Source organism: Rosa chinensis, chromosome 4 (assembly GCF_002994745.2).
Source record: "Rosa chinensis cultivar Old Blush chromosome 4, RchiOBHm-V2, whole genome shotgun sequence".
Taxonomy (NCBI): Eukaryota; Viridiplantae; Streptophyta; class Magnoliopsida; order Rosales; family Rosaceae; genus Rosa; species Rosa chinensis.
In genome coordinates this window covers 48,966,107-48,983,552 of record NC_037091.1, presented here as the reverse complement: position 1 = coordinate 48,983,552, position 17,446 = coordinate 48,966,107, and the positions used below count along the sequence as shown (strand labels likewise).

General features: G+C 40.0%; 1 protein-coding gene and 1 long non-coding RNA gene across 2 annotated transcripts; one reads left to right on the top strand and one right to left on the bottom strand.

Moving 5' to 3' along the window:
- Nucleotides 1-5,062: 5,062 nt before the first annotated feature.
- Nucleotides 5,063-9,600, bottom strand: LOC121052425. Its single transcript, XR_005809024.1, has 2 exons — nucleotides 9,498-9,600; nucleotides 5,063-5,386 (listed from the first exon to the last, which is right to left on the bottom strand). It is a non-coding gene; the product is annotated as an uncharacterized LOC121052425 (long non-coding RNA).
- A 5,368-nt stretch (nucleotides 9,601-14,968) lies between these two features.
- Nucleotides 14,969-17,132, top strand: LOC112200567 (putative pectinesterase/pectinesterase inhibitor 28). The gene is made up of 2 exons (XM_024341602.2): nucleotides 14,969-16,219; nucleotides 16,321-17,132. Exons 1-2 carry the CDS (start codon nucleotides 15,196-15,198, stop codon nucleotides 17,001-17,003), a joined length of 1,707 nt encoding a protein of 568 aa, XP_024197370.1. The 5' UTR covers nucleotides 14,969-15,195; the 3' UTR covers nucleotides 17,004-17,132.
- Nucleotides 17,133-17,446: the final 314 nt, after the last annotated feature.

Below are 17,446 nucleotides of genomic sequence, written 5' to 3'. Positions count from 1 at the left end.
CCGGAGGTGGCAAAAGTCTTACACCTATTGTGCCTGTCAATCGGATCGAGCCAAGGATCACTTAAGGTACCTCTCACCAGCATCTCATTCAGCATTAAACAGCCATCTTCGACCTCTAGCATTGACATTCGCCTATGCACACAATACACATACAAATGCTTCCGAAACCCTAAGGTTTCCTCCAATTACTAATCACAACTACGTACTCTCTCTACTCAAGCAGAGCACAAATAAATTTCAAAATCTACTATTTTCTTTTACCAAAAAGAGAATCGAGGAAAAGGAAAACAAGAAAAATTGAAAGGAGAATTAGGATCTCGTCAGGGTTGACACTACTACAAAAAAGCCATCAGACGACGGTGGATTTGTGTTGTGTGATGACCAAACTCACCGTGGTCTAAGTGAGTGTTGTGTGATTGAAAAATCAGACAACGGTGATTTCACCGTTGTGTGATAATGCTTTTCTCAACAGAATTCCATTTTTCGTTGTGTGAATTCTGCGCAGGCATATCATGTGAAGGGAAGCCTCTGGACAGTCAGACAACAGAAAAAGAAATTTGCCGTTGTGTGAGATTCATAACACACAACGGATATAATTGATTCTTTGTTGTGTGAGATTCATAACACACAACGGGTATAACTTATTCTTGGGTTAATTACAGTTTACCCCCCTGAGGTTTGAGGGTGTCATCATTTCACCCCCTCTACTTTTAATTTTAACTTTTTACCCCCTAAACTTTCCAATTTCAATCAGCCGTGTCCAATTTATCCTATTCCGTCCAAATTGGACGTTAAGTCTGACCCTTGAAGGCTAAAATGGTCATTTCAACATAAAAAAAATTTAAAAATAAAATAAAAAGATTTTTTTTTCTTCTGTTTTTTAGTTTTTTTTTTTCCTGTTTCTTAGTTTTTTTTTTTTTCGTTTTTTTTTATTCTTCAACCTATACACCACAAGTTATAATAGGTTTATAAAAACAAAAAAAATGCTCTAGGTGGTTGAAAGCCGCTCGTTGGTCTACGATATTTGTGATATATTTCCGATAAAGTGAAGAATTTTAGGATATATCCCCAACAAAGTGAAGAAATATTTGTAAAAAATAATTTTACACTTTATCTGTAAATAAATATATGTATATCCCAAATAAAGTGAAGAAATATCTGCGTAAAATCATTTTGGGTCTACATATTTGTGATATATCTCCAATAAATTGAAGAATTTTAGGTTATATCCCCAGTAAAGTGAAGAAATATTTGTACATCCCCAATAAAGTGAAGAAATATCTGTGTAAAATCATTTTTTACACATATTTATTTACAAATAAAGTGTAAAATTATTTTTTTACAGATATTTCTTCACTTTATTAGGGATATATCCTAAATTCTTCACTTTATCGGAGATATATCACAAATATCGTAGACCAACGGGCGGCTTTCAACCACCTAGAGTATTTTTTTTTGTTTTTATAAACCTATTATAACTTGTGGTGTATAAGTTGAAGACAAAAAACTCTTTAAAAAAAAACGAAGAAACAGAAAAAAAAAAAAAAAAAAAAAAAAAACTAAAAACTGAAAAACTAAAAAACAGAAAAAAGAATAATAATAATAATTTTTTATTTTATTTTATTTTTTATGTTGAAATGACCATTTTAGCCCTCAAGGGTCAGACTAAATGTCCAATTTGGACTATTCCATTGGACACGGCTGATTGAAATTGGAAAGTTTAGGGGGTAAAAAGTCAAAATTAAAAGTAGAGGGGGTGAAATGATGACACCCCCAAACCTCAGGGGGGTAAACTGTAATTAATCCCTTATTCTTTGTTGTGTGAGATTCATAACACACAACGGGTATAACTTATTCTTTGTTGTCTGAGACTAATAACAGACAACAGATATAACTCATTATTTGTTGTCTGAGGTAAGCAACACACAACCGAAGTGAAATTATCTCCTTTGTCTGTTGGTTACTCAGACAACAGAGATGATTTTATTTCCATTGTGTGTTATGAATCTCACACAACAGAATTTTGTTTTCTTTTGTTGTTGGTTGTTAGTTCACACAACAAATTCTTTTTATCAACCATTGTGTGAGCAACATTAGGTTTGTTGTCCGAGCTTGGTTCTCACAACATTGTTTTGAGCTGTTGTTTGTTCATTATGTATTCCATACCTGGAATATCTTTTCATAAATAATGGTCCATATTACCACATAGAACTACACTAATTAATCCATATCATATAAGTTTTTCAAACTTCCAAACATTCAAGTTATTAGATAATGTACCAAACAAGAAAGCCTTCCTAGCTACTACCTACACATGAATCAAAAGCATTATTCCTAGCTGCTCGCTAGACCCATGAATCAAACTTGGTAGCTCATATGCTGAAAGGAGGTAATCCATAGCACTTGCTTCTCGAGCTCTAAGATCCCAGTCCAAAATTCATTTACGCTGCTTCTCGAGATTTGGATCATTACCGCAGAGTGGGCATCCTTGTTATGGCTCTAATGTCTTCCTTCCCAGTCCTCACCGTAATAATTGACGACTGTTGAAAACCAGAAAAATGTTAACAAAGACATAAGCAACATAAAAGGACCAAAAAATTAAATGAAATGTTACATGACAATATATGCAGCAATAACTGATGCAAAATGAAAGAGAATGAATTAAAGAGAGTTAAGTGGTGATGCATAATCATATTGGTTGCTGTCATTTATGCCATTTGAATAGCTCATTAGTATTTAAGACGTTGTCATTTAAGTGCAGAGACGATCATACAAAGAAAGAACAATAGTCTAGTTAAGAAAAGATAAATGAATCTATCAATGCAGTACGTTTTTACTCTATCAATTAACGATCAATTAACGATGCCAAAGAGCAATGCCTGCAAGACAAAGCAACTCTATAACACCCGAAATAAGTCCTAGACAAATGTATACAGAGCTAGAGCAATGCATACTAAACAAATCAAACCAGGCTAGGCATGGACTCATATCACAAATTCAAGGCAGTAAAACATAAACTGAGTCATTGATTAAAAATTCTAGTGCACTAGCAACCAAATAACTGCAGGCCAAGGGTACCCTCACAGATGACTGAAATGAAGAACTGAAATGAATGAAACTTTGTATAACTGAGTAGATGCAATTCCAAATGCCATTACATAGGCTTGGCTTATGTGTATATAGAGAAAATATATATATATATATATATATATATGTCATGCTTTCTCACACAGAATGAGAGAAATGATAGTTTAGAGACGATTAGTTTCTGATCATACTTATGAGCCATGAAAGGATGGTCTGAATGCAACCAGCACATTGAACAGGCATTAGCCATGTTACACATAATATGACTCAATAGCCACTTCCAGTATTGAATATCTTGACTCTAGAGTATATCAGTTAGAAATGATCCAGAATTTTGATTATTCCACTGTGCAACAAGTACTTGCAAGATTTTCCAATGATGAAATCTATAAAAGTCTTCCACACATGGTTCCAAAAGCTTTCAATTGAGTCAAAGAAACCAGTTGTTCCTGTCTTTGGTGACTTAAAGGGATTACCCTGCAACACGTAATGACTTGAGTGGCTCATATAAATCAACTGTAGAAGGTTATAAAATTGGAGTCCTTAAGTATAGCTGCATTCATGATTACTTTAGGCCATTTTATCATCACTATATGGCTTGGGCAGATCATACCTGCACAGATGTATTTTGCAGCTTGATCGGTTCCTGGGTAAAGTTTGAATGATCGAGTTAACGTTTCTTTTGGCTTCATAATGAAGTATTGCCCCTGAAATAAGATGCATGTTCCCTGATCATGTTATTATAATAAGATGCATGTTAATCTACATAATAAATATAATATATTCAGAGAAAGTTAAAGGATTTCATTGGCTATACATTCGGAAATCATATATTTTGATGTTAAAACAACTATGTATGTATGATTACTTTCAGCATCAAATCCTACTTAACATAAACCAAATGCTTCCTAAAATTATCCATTCAAGCACTAGTTGCAAACCTGAATTCCATTCATTAGACCCCATGTATAACACTGACAAATGCAATCCACAAAATTCATGAAAATGAATATTAAAACAAATAGAACATCATATTACCTCCTCACTGTGTACTGAAAACCAGATCCGCCCTTAGAGACTTCATATCCTTTAAATGCTTTATATATTTTGGTAAAACGCCTTTATGATTGCGAACAAAAGACCAAAGTGAGTCGGCCTTTCAAAACTAAAATCACAAACTAGATTGGTGAATAGAAAGAAAACAACTATAGTAGTGACGAAAAGTAAGATATGATACAATGATTAAAGAAAAACATTGATAACCAAAAAAAAAAAATCACGCTAACAACAAAATATCATTAATTGCTCTATTTATTTGGCTGGCAGTTCTTACTGCAAAGGAAAGAAGGCAAAGAAAAGTTAGCTTTCATGCCGGTTTCCATCAGGATGTGTAATTACAATATCCAGATCCCCACAAGAAGCTTTCCCGCATCTATATGATCCTCCACATACAATGTCCACCTGTAGGTATCTCATATAAGAATACAAAGCAGTATACTGGAATAAAGTTAATGTTGTAATTTTTCATGATAAATGCTTTTGGAAGATGAATCAATGAATTTGACATTTATCCACATCCTTTCCTATAGCATATATATATATATATATATATATATATATATATATATATATATATTTGCTTCTTTCTTTTCTAAACAACATAGGACTTGTATCTAAATAAGGAGCTAGAGACAGCATGTATACTTCCTCTTCTTCATTTTTTTTACCAAATTTGAACTAAATACCTTTCATCAAATTCCCATTGCACAATGTGTGTCGTGGCCTACCACTAGTTAGCGCTACTAGCAGCACCAGAAGTCAGAAAACCGAGCCTTAAAACAATCAAAACAAGCCAACATTCGCTCCAAATTGCTACCTCTGCATAACAAATCAAGTTCAAAATTAAGGAGCCAAACTTCTGAAAACTCCAACTCATTGAAAACAAGCTCAAGTAAGTAAAACCAAGAAGCAACTTAAACAAATTTTGTTCATCCATTGATACTTAAATAGATTAGTGACAAAAGAGAAGAAGAGCAGGAACTTCGAATTCCATGTTCTTCTTATGAACCCACAACACAAGTACTCAATTACATTGAAGCAAAACTTTATAATCCAGAAGCTAGAGACCTAAACTACTAGGGCCCTTATTTGTTATCATTCTGTTACAATGAAAGCACGAAACTTTTGAAATTTTCAAAGAGAACCCCGACGAAAGCATATACCTTGACATTTTCAGGGAACTCCGCAACCTTGTACGAATCAGCTAAGACTCCGTCAACCATATATCGGAAAACAATGCCTGTAAATCCAAACCACCATGAATGTCATTACTTTGCTTCCAGAGAAACCAAAGGAAGAAGAAGAAGAATAAGAAGAAGAGCAAAGACAGTTAATTTAGGAGAGATGAAGAAGATGAGTGAAATTGTGAAGAAAGAGTAATAATTTGGAATTGACTTATGTAGATACCTCTACTAGCAAGGCTAGTTTGCTACCTCACCAAGCATAAACAACACCCTCATGGGATCCAACCGCTACTTGCATCTTGTAGCCCTATGTTCAAGCTACGCTACGGTATCCGGAAGTCGCAAATCCGTCGCCGGGAAGCCACCTTCCCGGCCTTGCCAAGTTGCCTCCACAATATGCTTCTCTAGACTAGAATAGTGACTTTGAGTCCCACATCTAAGAAAATGTAAATGAGGGAGCCTCCTTCCCTTATAAAAGGAATGCCTCCTCCCACAACTCAAACTCAATCCCATTACATCTCTTGTAATCTTGTTAGGCCGTAAGGCTCGACACACTAGTACACATTCAAGTGGACGTAGTTTCCCGCTAAGGCGGGAGACGAACCACTATACATCTCGTGTCACTCTCTCTCTCTCTCTCTTAAGCTAACTAGAGATCCCCAACGGATCCAAACGTTAACATTGGCGCCGTCTGTGGGAAGCCGACACACAAAGGCTTCGTCACCTACCACGAACTTTGACCCATTTGGGCCGGTCAATGCTTGGTCAACGCCCATCATGGCTGGTCAACGCCCATTGGGGCTGATCAACATTCGGTCAACGCCAGTCAAGGTTGGTCAACGCCCAACTCAAAAGGTCAACGCTGACCTACAAAAAAAAAAAAAAAAAAAATTGGTGTGCCTATTTACTGTGGACACCCAGAAATTCACTATGGGCACCCAACTCTTCGTCACCATCAGCTCTCTGTCAGCAACCTTCATCACCGCCGAGCTCAACAAGATCAGAAAGTCTTGCACCGCCAACCTTCATCATCGGCACTTCGTCAAGGACTCAAGAGACCATCTTCCGCTACAGAGTACCGCTAGCAGCAGCGGCTTCGACGGAGAAAATTTTCCGCTGGGCAACCTCCGCCGAGCTTCTCCGCTGAGTTTCACCGCCAGGCCTGGCAGCTCTGCCAAGTCCAACAACAGCTTCCGCCAGGAAATCCTCCGCTAAGCACATCCAGCGGCATATTCTTCCACTCCTTCCGCCAATATCCGTCAGCGGACCTCCTCCGCTGCACTCCAGCTCCGCCGAGCTCCAGGCACCGCTGACCGAGCTCTGTCGAATGCTCCAACCAGCGCCAAAGCATGCTTCCCAGCTACACCGCCAGTGACACCGCTAGGGAGTACCTCCGCCAGCGGCAACGCCGGCATCCTCCGCCAATCATTGTCAGCGGTAGCTCTCTTCCGCTAGGCTCCATCAGTTGCAATGGTCGCTGGAACCAGCACCGGCAGCCAGCACCGCCAACTTCAACTGCTCCGCTACTCTACTTCAGCGGAACCTCTCTTCCGCTCAACTCCGCTAACCACCATCCTCCGTCACCAAGCCCAACCATCAGCGGTACCACGGGTAAGCTCCGCTCCGCCGGACAACCGCTAGCTCGATTCCGCCGGATAACTAGCTAGCCATCACCGCTGAACTCGGAGCCTCCACCGAGCTCCAGGTCCGCCGAACTTCATCAGCGGGAAACAAGCTCCGCCGGCCACGTTTCCGCCGAGCTTCGTCAGCAACAACCATCTACAAACTCTGCTAAGCTCCATCAATGGCAGCAAGGCCAGCCACCGCCTGACTCCAGTACGGCACCTTTCCCGCTCATCGCAGTCAGTGGAAATGGCTGGGCTCAGTCAGCCGGGGCTGCTGTCAGTGGCACCGCCACACTGGGTCAGCGGCAACACCAAATTTGCAGCAAATCCGCCGAGCTTTCATCCCCACGTTCACTTTGAATCACTGGCTGGCACCCCTGATCCCTTCACTGAGCTTGAAGCAGGGCCAACCAACAAGATAAGTTGTGTTATTTCGATATGCACGACACGTGCTTTCTACTTGCGCATAGTTAAAGCAGAAACCTAACAGAGACATAACTAAAGTGCTATGCCATGTACCCTTGTCTGCCATGCACACATACAGCACAAGCATGTTTAATCACTTCACTTCCAACATGCTCTTCATGCATGGGTGTGGGGCGCCACAGAGTTTAATGTGATTCATGGTTATATATATATATATATATATATATATATATATATATATATATATGCTGCTTTATTGAACACAGTTACATATTATATACCATGTGTGTGCCCCCATGCATAGTTCATCTTAATCCAACTAATTGCATGACGACGACTACGTTGCCACACAATTGCACAAAGTAATTGGCTTGTTGACACACACATACGTAGCTGTACATGATATATGCCTGCGCCCCCACCGCCCAATTAATTATGTGAACTATTACACATAAACATACTAATTAATATCCCTCCAGTTGTGTTTTAGCTGCATGTGCCTTGTTATCAACTTATGGACACCTGTGCATATGCTATTGAGGTAGTTATCACACATAAGTACATGCTCCGACTCAACCGCTAGCATTACTTGATTATTTGTACTTCTTCTACGTGATCTACCACAAATAAAACATAAATATTAGTGTTGATTTTACACACACGCTAATCACCTATTTTTTGTTGCGAGGAGACAATCACCAATCACCCCTCAAAATTAGCAAAATCACCATCCTTCTACTAAGCAACTTCGCCGAAGCAATTTTGGAGCGTCATGCTTGGACAACTCCAACATGATTTGGGTACTTGTGTCAAATCCAATTCCAACTAGCTCCAAATCGGCATAAGATAAGTGCCTTCCTCTTATCTTTACGCTCTTACAATTTGAGCTACCGCCGATGCCATGATTATACATGTCTTCATGACCCTTAAGCATGCCTACAAAATGTTATTAGCATCCACATTACAAGTACATGCTACACACATACATGCTTAAATGCACTTTCATGTGACATGCATCTAGAAGCTAGTGAAACTTACGACTTAATTAAACATGCTCGGATAAACGACTTGCCCGGGTTACGACTCGCTTGGGTATCGAGTACGGCCACGACTTGCGCTTGGGCCACGCCTCGCATGCTCGCACAACGCCTACACACTCAACTACACCCAACTTGCTCAAACAACCCAACTTGCTCGATCATGTCCAACATGTTTTACTTAAGCCCCAAGTTCACAAACGCTTCATTCTATGTCACCGGGACTACTCCCACAAAATTACTTTGGACACCCATTACACTTGCCACTATCTATTGTGCGTGTTGTATGGCCATAAGATCCACATATACAACTACCAATATTTTACATGTTCATACACATTAATGGAATATTGAGTTCTTCTACCATTTGTTGCTTACAACAAAACGAATTCTTTTAGCATTCCATTAATACGAGCGATAACCAATACAACAAGCATTCTACATATGCGCGTTTTTGTCTCATTGTGTAGGTTAAAGGAGTCCCTTCTTGCTTACGGAGCTCGGGGACTTGTGGGGGCTAGGCGCCTCTCGGACATTGTTTATGCTTGATGACTTCATGATTATAACTCCCCAACCAAGAAGCTCCTCTTACTCGGGGACTTCGGGGACTTGTAGATACCTCTACTAGCAAGGCTAGTTTGCTACCTCACCAAGCATAAACAACACCCTCATGGGATCCAACCGCCACTTGCATCTTGTAGCTCTATGTTCAAGCTACGCTACGGTATCCGGAAGTCGCAAATCCGTCACCGGGAAGCCACCTTCCTGGCCTTGCCAAGTTGCCTCCACAATATGCTTCTCTAGACTAGAATAGTGACTTTGAGTCCCACATCTAAGAAAATGTAAATGAGGGAGCCTCCTTCCCTTATAAAAGGAATGCCTCCTCCCACAACTCAAAATCAATCCCATTACATCTCTTGTAATCTTGTTAGGCCGTAAGGCTCGACACACTAGTACACATTCAAGTGGACGTAGTTTCCCGCTAAGGCGGGAGACGAACCACTATAAATCTCGTGTCACTCTCTCTCTCTCTCTCTTAAGCTAACTAGAGATCCCCAACGGATCCAAACGTTAACAACTTATATCCAATTGCTTCTGCACCACTCTGGGCCTCTTCTTGGGGTAGCGGGAGGGCGGTGGCTGAGCATCTGTATGAAATCCTCTTCGATCTCCTTCTTGGAGAGAGTGAGTGAGAACTTGGACCCGTCCTTCTTCTTTAGAGCGTTACTCTCCGACGGCAAGTAATTCACCTTTCTCTCCTCAATTTTCAACCCCTTTCTGCTACCACCACCAATTGGAGCCCTCCTCGTCCTCAGATTCCACAGCCTCACCGGCTGCAACGTTCCCCCCTCCTCCGAAACCTCAGCGTCCTTCTCCTCCTCTGCCGCCACATCAGTAACAATAGGTGAATTAAGATTTCATGGAGAAGTGAAGAGCAAGCCCCAATTTCTCGCTGAAGACTAAGAACAACTGGGGAATTAGGGTTTCAAGGAGAAGAGTAAATCGGAGTAGAGGATTTGGGTTGGTATATCGAGGAGGAAAAAATATAAGCGAGGACCTACACTGAGAGAGAGTCCTAGGCTCAGTATTTTGACAGAAGAGAGAAAGAGAGAAAGAGAGAGAGAGAGAGAGAGAGAGAGAGAGAGAGGAAATAGTTGGCTTTCGGACTGAGAGATAGGCTCAGGCTCAGCAGGTTGAGTGGTTATAGCTCTCTTCTTTTTCTTTTTTCTTTTTTTTTCTTTCGGACATGATGCAGGGGAGAGAGAGAATGATAGGAAAAGAAATGATTTGAACTTCAAATATTACTTCTGAAGTCCATCCCACAACAGAAACACAACACACTGTCGTAAGAGTGTATGACATAAAATCAAAATGTCAAAACATGGAGGGAAATATGTCGCCTGCTGCATTTTGGCTCAAAATGCTGCCACCTATGTTCCCACTTCACACAACAGAAAAGTATAACTTCTGTTGTCTAATTTTTACATCTTGCACAAAGTTTGCCTAGTGGAAGATATCCAAGCAAGCTTCCTCAAAATTTGGTGTCTAGTTTTCAATCACACAACGGACAATGTCAAGCAACGTTGTACTAAGTACCCCAAATTTCAGATTTCAAGAGGCAACCAAGACTCGAGAGTGGAGGGAAATCTGCCGCTAAATTTTTAAGACTCAGACAACGGACAACACTTAATTGTGTTGTGCAATGTAGTTCTGAGAAAAAAGTTATTACTTTGTTGACATTCACACAATAGAACATTATTAATACCGTTGTACAATAGATTTTACTTAAACACACAACGAAAAATTTCTATTCCGTTGTGTGATTAGTGTTGTGTGATTAACTTTTTATAGTAGTGTGAGAATGCTGAACTGGACCAAGCTCAGCATCACAACCTCCATAGGTGAGTACGGGAACAGAAAATCCATGGTTGTGATCTCCGATTATGTGATAACCTGGATTTCTTTTTAGGAAATATAATATAGCTTTCAAGAAAGTTCTTGAATTTAGAATTTAGTTGGGAAAAATAAAAAATAAAAATCGACTTAGTTTCAATATAATAGTAATAAATAAATAGTGTAAATGAAACAAATAGCAAAATGGGAGACTATATGTTTGCCGACAAAAAAATAAGGGGATGGGAACGAAGCATCTAGAGGAGAGGGGAAGATTAGAGAAAGAGGAGGTTTTAGGGAAGAGTCAAGAAAGGTATAGAATATGGAGAAAAACCAAGAAATTTTCTCAACTTCTTTGTCTCTTTCGCAACCAACTCATTCCCCCTTTATCTCTTTTATTTGTAAAGAATTGGGGGGAAGGGAAAAAGAAGAAGAAGAAAAAACGAGAGAGAGAGAGACAGAGACATGAATCTCGTGTTCTTCTCTCTTTCGATCTCTCGTCTTGCTCCACTGTAATCTACCTCTATGCATGTCTTTTTATTATCTCGGGTTAAACAAGAAAGGGAAGAGATCGAACCTTCCCAACAGGGGTGAGGTGACGATCTATTTAGGCGTGATCCGATGAAATTGGAGACGCATAGCCTATGCTTCTCCTCCGATTACAAAATTAGAATTGGGTAATTGCTTGTGTTTACCCAATTCTATTTTAATGGCTAGTAAGGTTTGTATTTTTCCTTATGCTTACAATTATACAATTTTCATGTATGGAATCATTTGCAGAATGATTATATAAATACAAAATTACAAATAGGATTGTTGTTATGTTAACAGGTTCTGAGAGTTGAAATGAAATTGAAATGGAAAGAATTTTTGTGAATACTAATGAACTTAAATCTGGTTAGGCCCGGGATATAATTAAGGAGGGATCAAGTTCCCTTGGGCGAAAGACCCTAAACCTGATTGGGGCTCGTGGATTCGAGTGGATAATTAAGTAGGGATTGTGCCTCCCTAGGGTGAAAGACCCACAATTAGGAATCCACGGGGTGTCCTCGATGGCCTTAATCTGAGGTTGTCCGCTTGTTCGGGGTGTTCTCGGTGGCCTTAATCTGAGGTTGTCCACTTGTTCGGGGTGTTCTCAATGGCCTTAATTCGAGAGATATTGGGCCTAACCGGGGCAAAGAGAAAACTAAAGAAATGTTGTTTGTTAATTTAAAAAAAAACATGGTGACCTGAAAATATTATGGTTCGAGTCAGTTAAGATAATCAATTCAAGTAATATGGGTGTATAATTTACTTGATTATTCATTAGTCACTTCCTAAGTCAGGGTGTGACAAAATGGTATTAGAGCAAGGATTAGAATCCCAATGAATTTACCTGTGGTGGTTGAATGAACCAGTGGATAGTTCTGGTCATTAGTCACTTCCCAAGTCAGGGTGTGACAGATTAGGTTTTGAAAACCCTAGATTTTTTCGATAACCGAAAATTCCACAAAAGCTAATAATCTCCTTCTCGGACTAGAGACATGTGGACACCAAGGCCACGACGCTTGCCGGAGCACTCTAAGCATGTGAGACGCCGTAGGAGATCGATGCCGCCATTTTAGCTCCAATTCGTGAATTCTTTGAGAGGGATTTAGGGAAGGCTCGTATCTAAATTGAATTGCAAAGGTATAAATAGTCAAATTGTATTAAAAAATTTATAAGGGCGTTAGAAAGAAATTAACAAAAAAGAGAGGTTTAATAGATTGGGAACTCAAAAAAGATTTCTTCAAACAATTTTTTATTAAAATTACTGCTATGCCATTGTAGGTAGAATAACCCCATAACGCTGAATTCCACCATCCCAGATGCAATTTCACTCGGATCGATAAATGGGTCATCTACACCGTCTTCCTCTCGCTACTTCTCTTCGTCTTCCCCCGTGGCCGTCATTTCCTGTCGGAATCTCTCTCAGAGTCGACGACCAAGAAGCAGAAACTGGCATGGTGGAGGAGGACACTTTTAGACAGAGAGCATTGGGTGAGGGCCTTCAGACCAGAATCATTGCCAACAACGTTGCCTGGATGAATGGGTTGGTGGAAAATATAAATGAGTGCGAGCAAAAGCACAAGCTGGGAAAGAATGAGCAAATGCTCTTGATTTGAGTTTTTGATTAGGTTGAACAAAAGCTCTGGTGGTTGATTTGGTTTGCTGTTCTATCAATGTAATTGTGATTTGATGGACTTTAATGTGTTTTCTATGGTTTAATTGGAAATTGTCTAGCATTTTGTTACTGAAATTGTGTTGATTTTGTAGTGGTTGTTTGGTTTTTTGTTCTAGCTTTTAGTGCGGAGGATCGTGCTGTCTTGTTAATGCTCTCCAAGGTAAGATTGTTTTGCTCATTTTACTTTTGAAGTATAAAGGAGAGCCGGTTTGGTTTTTGGGGGAATTATTTTGTGGTCCTGGAGTATCACGTGGCATTGTCATGTGGTGGTCCCAACCAATAATATCACTTGAATGTAATGGGGACAATGCATGAGTTTAAAAAAGAAAAGAAAAATTAATTTAAGAGGTCAATCAGAAATAATTACGAGTCACGTGGGCCAATAATATCACCACGTGTACTATAGTTCTGGACCATGTGATAATTTCCCGGTTTTTGGTAGTTTTGATGATGATCATGATATGAATAGGTTCAGTTTAGCGGTGGAAATGCATGGGAAGAAATTTGTGTATAACAAATTTAGGACAAGGAACAATGTGCCAAAAGATACAGGTTTCTTCCATGTTTCTCAAGCTATAGCAAAAGTCTTTCTCCATCCCAAAGACGTATCATCAATTTCAAAGCTAACCTTCATCTCATTTCTATCTCGAAACAGTAGTAGCGCTAACTTTCAATATTGTCTCGATCTTCAAGCAGTAGCAAAAGTTTGTCATTTCTTCTCCATTTTCAAAGAAGTACTCATCTCCATCTCGAAGCAGTAGTAGTTAACCTCCAAATCAGTGGCCTAGTTAGAAATTCTATCAAGTAGAGTCAAGAATATGATTGAAATAGCTTAGTACCATTGTATACAAAAGAACTTAAGTTTCGTAGTACAGTAAATTATAGTTATATGTCTTTTTCATATGTTTGTGACTTAAATCTATTGAAACTTGAATGGTTTACAAAAATGTAAACAATTAAATAATGAAAAGCCACATAATTTGAAAAAATGTAGAAGGGTCAATGAAGGGTTAACAAGCTGTGTGAAACTAGAAACATCACATAACTTGAACAAAAAAGCTAAGTCAGAGGGGTCAATTGACCTTCCTCAACCACCCCTAGCTACGCCCTTGCCTCCAATAGTCTCGATCTTCTAGCAGTAGCGAAAGTATTTTCAAGCTGTAGCAAAAATTTATCATTTCTTCTCCATCCCCAAAAGTAGTAGCAAAACTAACCTTCAACTTATCTCTATCTTGAAACAGTACCAGCTAAGCAGTAGTAGAACTGGACGAGTGTCTGATGTGGTTTCTCTCTCTCTTTTTTTGGTCTGATGTCGTTTCTCTCTCTTCATTTAAATAGAAAAGAGTTTGAATTAAAGAAAATAATTAGTATTTACTTATCCATGTCTGAAGAGTAAAATTATAAATGTGTTGTTGATACATGTTTATCCTTATGTGAAAAAGTTTTTCCTTAATTATGAGCATGATTTGATATTTTATGAATGCAGTAGCAAAATAATCATTTGTCAAGGACTATTCTATAATTTGCTCTCTTTTTTTTTAAAGAAGACCTTGTTAAGTTAAGCTTGCGTAATTACAACAAACTGGTTTACTCACATATAGCATGAATTCTTTTTAACATACCTGGCGAAGATTGAAATAGTCTGATAAACAATTATTCGTACTTTAATATGCTTTCGCAAAAGAATACCTATTCAAAGACATTGATCCATTTACCAAAATAAAAAGCCAATGATCTAATCCATCACCAACCAATTGGTAGTCCACGACTTAAGAAAAAACAATCATAATTGATGGGTCTCCAAAAATAGCAAGCTTAATTTGGATGATCTCAGATTAGGAAACCGTCAACCACCACTAATTTTATTTGGATCGGGACTTTCCCCACCTCAAGTTTCATAACTGCAATAACTGTCATTTGGAGATCTCCTTTCCCTATAAATTCCTCCATTCGCAAAAACATTCCAATCAGCGGGGCACCAATAAGTTGTTATTGTGCACTGCTTGAATAAAAAGGTTCGAATAAAAAGAGCCCCAACGGCTCTACATACGCAGCAACTCACTTGAAAAAGAAAAAAAGATCAACAAAAACAAAGAAAAAAAGAAACTCTCTTATATCTTTTTCACCACCAGGATACCCCGCACCTTTTGTCTTTGAGAGCTTCTATCCAGTCTGTCAACATGAGCGGAGATGACCGTCACGCCAAGAAGAAGAAGTTCGCCATCCTCGGCGTGTCGGCGTTGATTCTGGTGGCCATGGTGGTTGCTGTGGCTGTTGGGGTCACCAAAAGCCAGAAAGGCGGAAAGGACGAGAAGAAACCAGCCACAACATCCAAGGCAATTGAAGCCGTCTGCCAACCAACAGACTACAAGGAAACTTGCCAAAACAGCCTCTCCTCAAAAGCCAGCAACGTCACTGACCCAAAAGAGCTCATCAAGATTGGGTTCCAGATCGCCATAGACAAAATCCAAGAGGTGATCAACAACTCCCCCACCTTGAAAGAGCTTGCCAAGGATCCGAGGAGCAACCAGGCCCTTCAGAACTGCAAAGAACTCTTAGAGTTCTCCATCAATGATCTGAAGAAGTCGGTCGAGCATATCGGCCCCTTCGAAGTTAGCAAGCTCAAAGCATATGTCGACGACCTTAAGGTTTGGCTTAGTGCTTCCATCAGCTACGAACAGACTTGCTTGGATGGATTCGAGGACACCAAGGGTGAGGCTGGGACCAAAATGCAGGGCTTCTTAAAGCAATCACAAGAACTCACCAAGAACGGACTTGCCATGGTCACTGAAATAGGCAACCTCTTGGTAAATGGCAACCTTAAAACCCAACGTCGTCTCTTAGCTGAGGCTGAGGCTCCTATAGACCAAAAGAAGGCAAATAAGATCATCCCCTCATGGATTGATGGACGCAAGCTCGACCTCGCTACCGCCAATCCCAGCACCCTTAAACCCGACGTTGTAGTCGCTGCGGATGGAAGTGAAAATTACAAGACCATCAACGAGGCTCTCCAGGATATGCCCAAGAACGGTGGTGAAAAAACGTTTGTGATCTACATCAAAGAGGGAACGTATGATGAGAATGTGTTGGTTGACAAGCATATGACCAATGTCATGTTCATCGGTGATGGCCCTACCAAGACCAAGATCACGGGTAACAAGAACTATGCCGATGGTGTCCAAACATACAAAACCGCAACTGTCGGTGAGTGTCGCTATATAATTCGTGTGACATGCTTACATTTTTCGATAACCTAACATATTAGACTGTGTAACGTATGTTTTAAATTTGTGTGACGCATGCAGCTGTGATCGGAGACTACTTCATTGCTAAGGACATAGGATTCGAGAACACAGCCGGACCTAAAGGACACCAAGCCGTGGCACTGCGTGTTCAATCTGATCTGTCCATCTTCTACAACTGCCAGATAGACGGTTACCAAAACACACTCTTCACCCAAACACACAGGCAATTCTACCGAGACTGCACCATCTCTGGAACCATCGACTTCATCTTCGGTGATGCAGTCGCCGTGTTCCAAAACTGCAAGTTGATCATCAAGAAGCCCGACTCAGATCAGAGCTGCTTTGTCACCTCCCAAGGAAGGAGTGACAAGCGGCAGCCCACTGCCATCGCCCTCCAAAATTGCACCATTAGCGGCGAGAAGGACTATGTGAACAACAAAGGTGCCTACTTGGGCAGGCCACAACACGCCTACTCTAGGACCATCGTGATGCAGTCCGAGATCGATGACGTTATCAGCCCTGAGGGTTGGATGGAGTGGACTGGTAAGACCAACCACGAAACATGCTGGTTCGGCGAGTTCTCAAACAGGGGACGTGGTGCGGCCACCAACAAGAGGGTGAATTGGTACAAGTTGGTCACCCGTGAACAAGCCGCCGAATTCACCCCCGGCGGAATTCTTTCTGGTGATAGGTGGATCAAGCCCAGCGGTGTGCCGTATGAGGCTGGAATGATGCGTGTCTAAGAAACCTAACTATCCATAGCACCTGCTGCAAATAGACACTAGTATTCTAACAAAAAATATCACCGTAAAAAAAAAAAAAAAGTAATATCATTTGAAATTCAAATAAATTATATTATTATTGCGTTATTATGGCCTGAGTTTATTAATAGCTTAACTACTGGATATGAGTAAAGTGCCTCTAAAAAGTTCTGTTAGTTAATAGCTAGCATCTATTTTAACATTTAGTTCTGAATTGGATTTGGGGAAGGCCGAAACATCCCCTTAGCATAATTAAGGAATGATAAGAATTTCTCCATCCTAATTTTTTCCCTCCAACATTTCCAATTTTATAGCAAATGTTATCCCATTGGGGAATTGTTAATGAAGTAACATGAGTTTCCTTTCAAAAAAAAAAAAATGAAGTAACCTGAGTTCTTTCAGTGAATTCACTTCTCAATATTCCA

What these genes read in the sequence shown, in the direction of transcription:
- LOC112200567 (XM_024341602.2), top strand. Translation starts at nt 15,196, where the DNA reads ATGAGCGGAGATGACCGTCACGCCAAGAAGAAGAAGTTCGCCATCCTC. An exon ending in ATACAAAACCGCAACTGTCG is followed by an intron (nt 16,220 to 16,320) that starts GTGAGTGTCGCT and finishes TGACGCATGCAG; the next exon opens with CTGTGATCGGAGACTACTTC.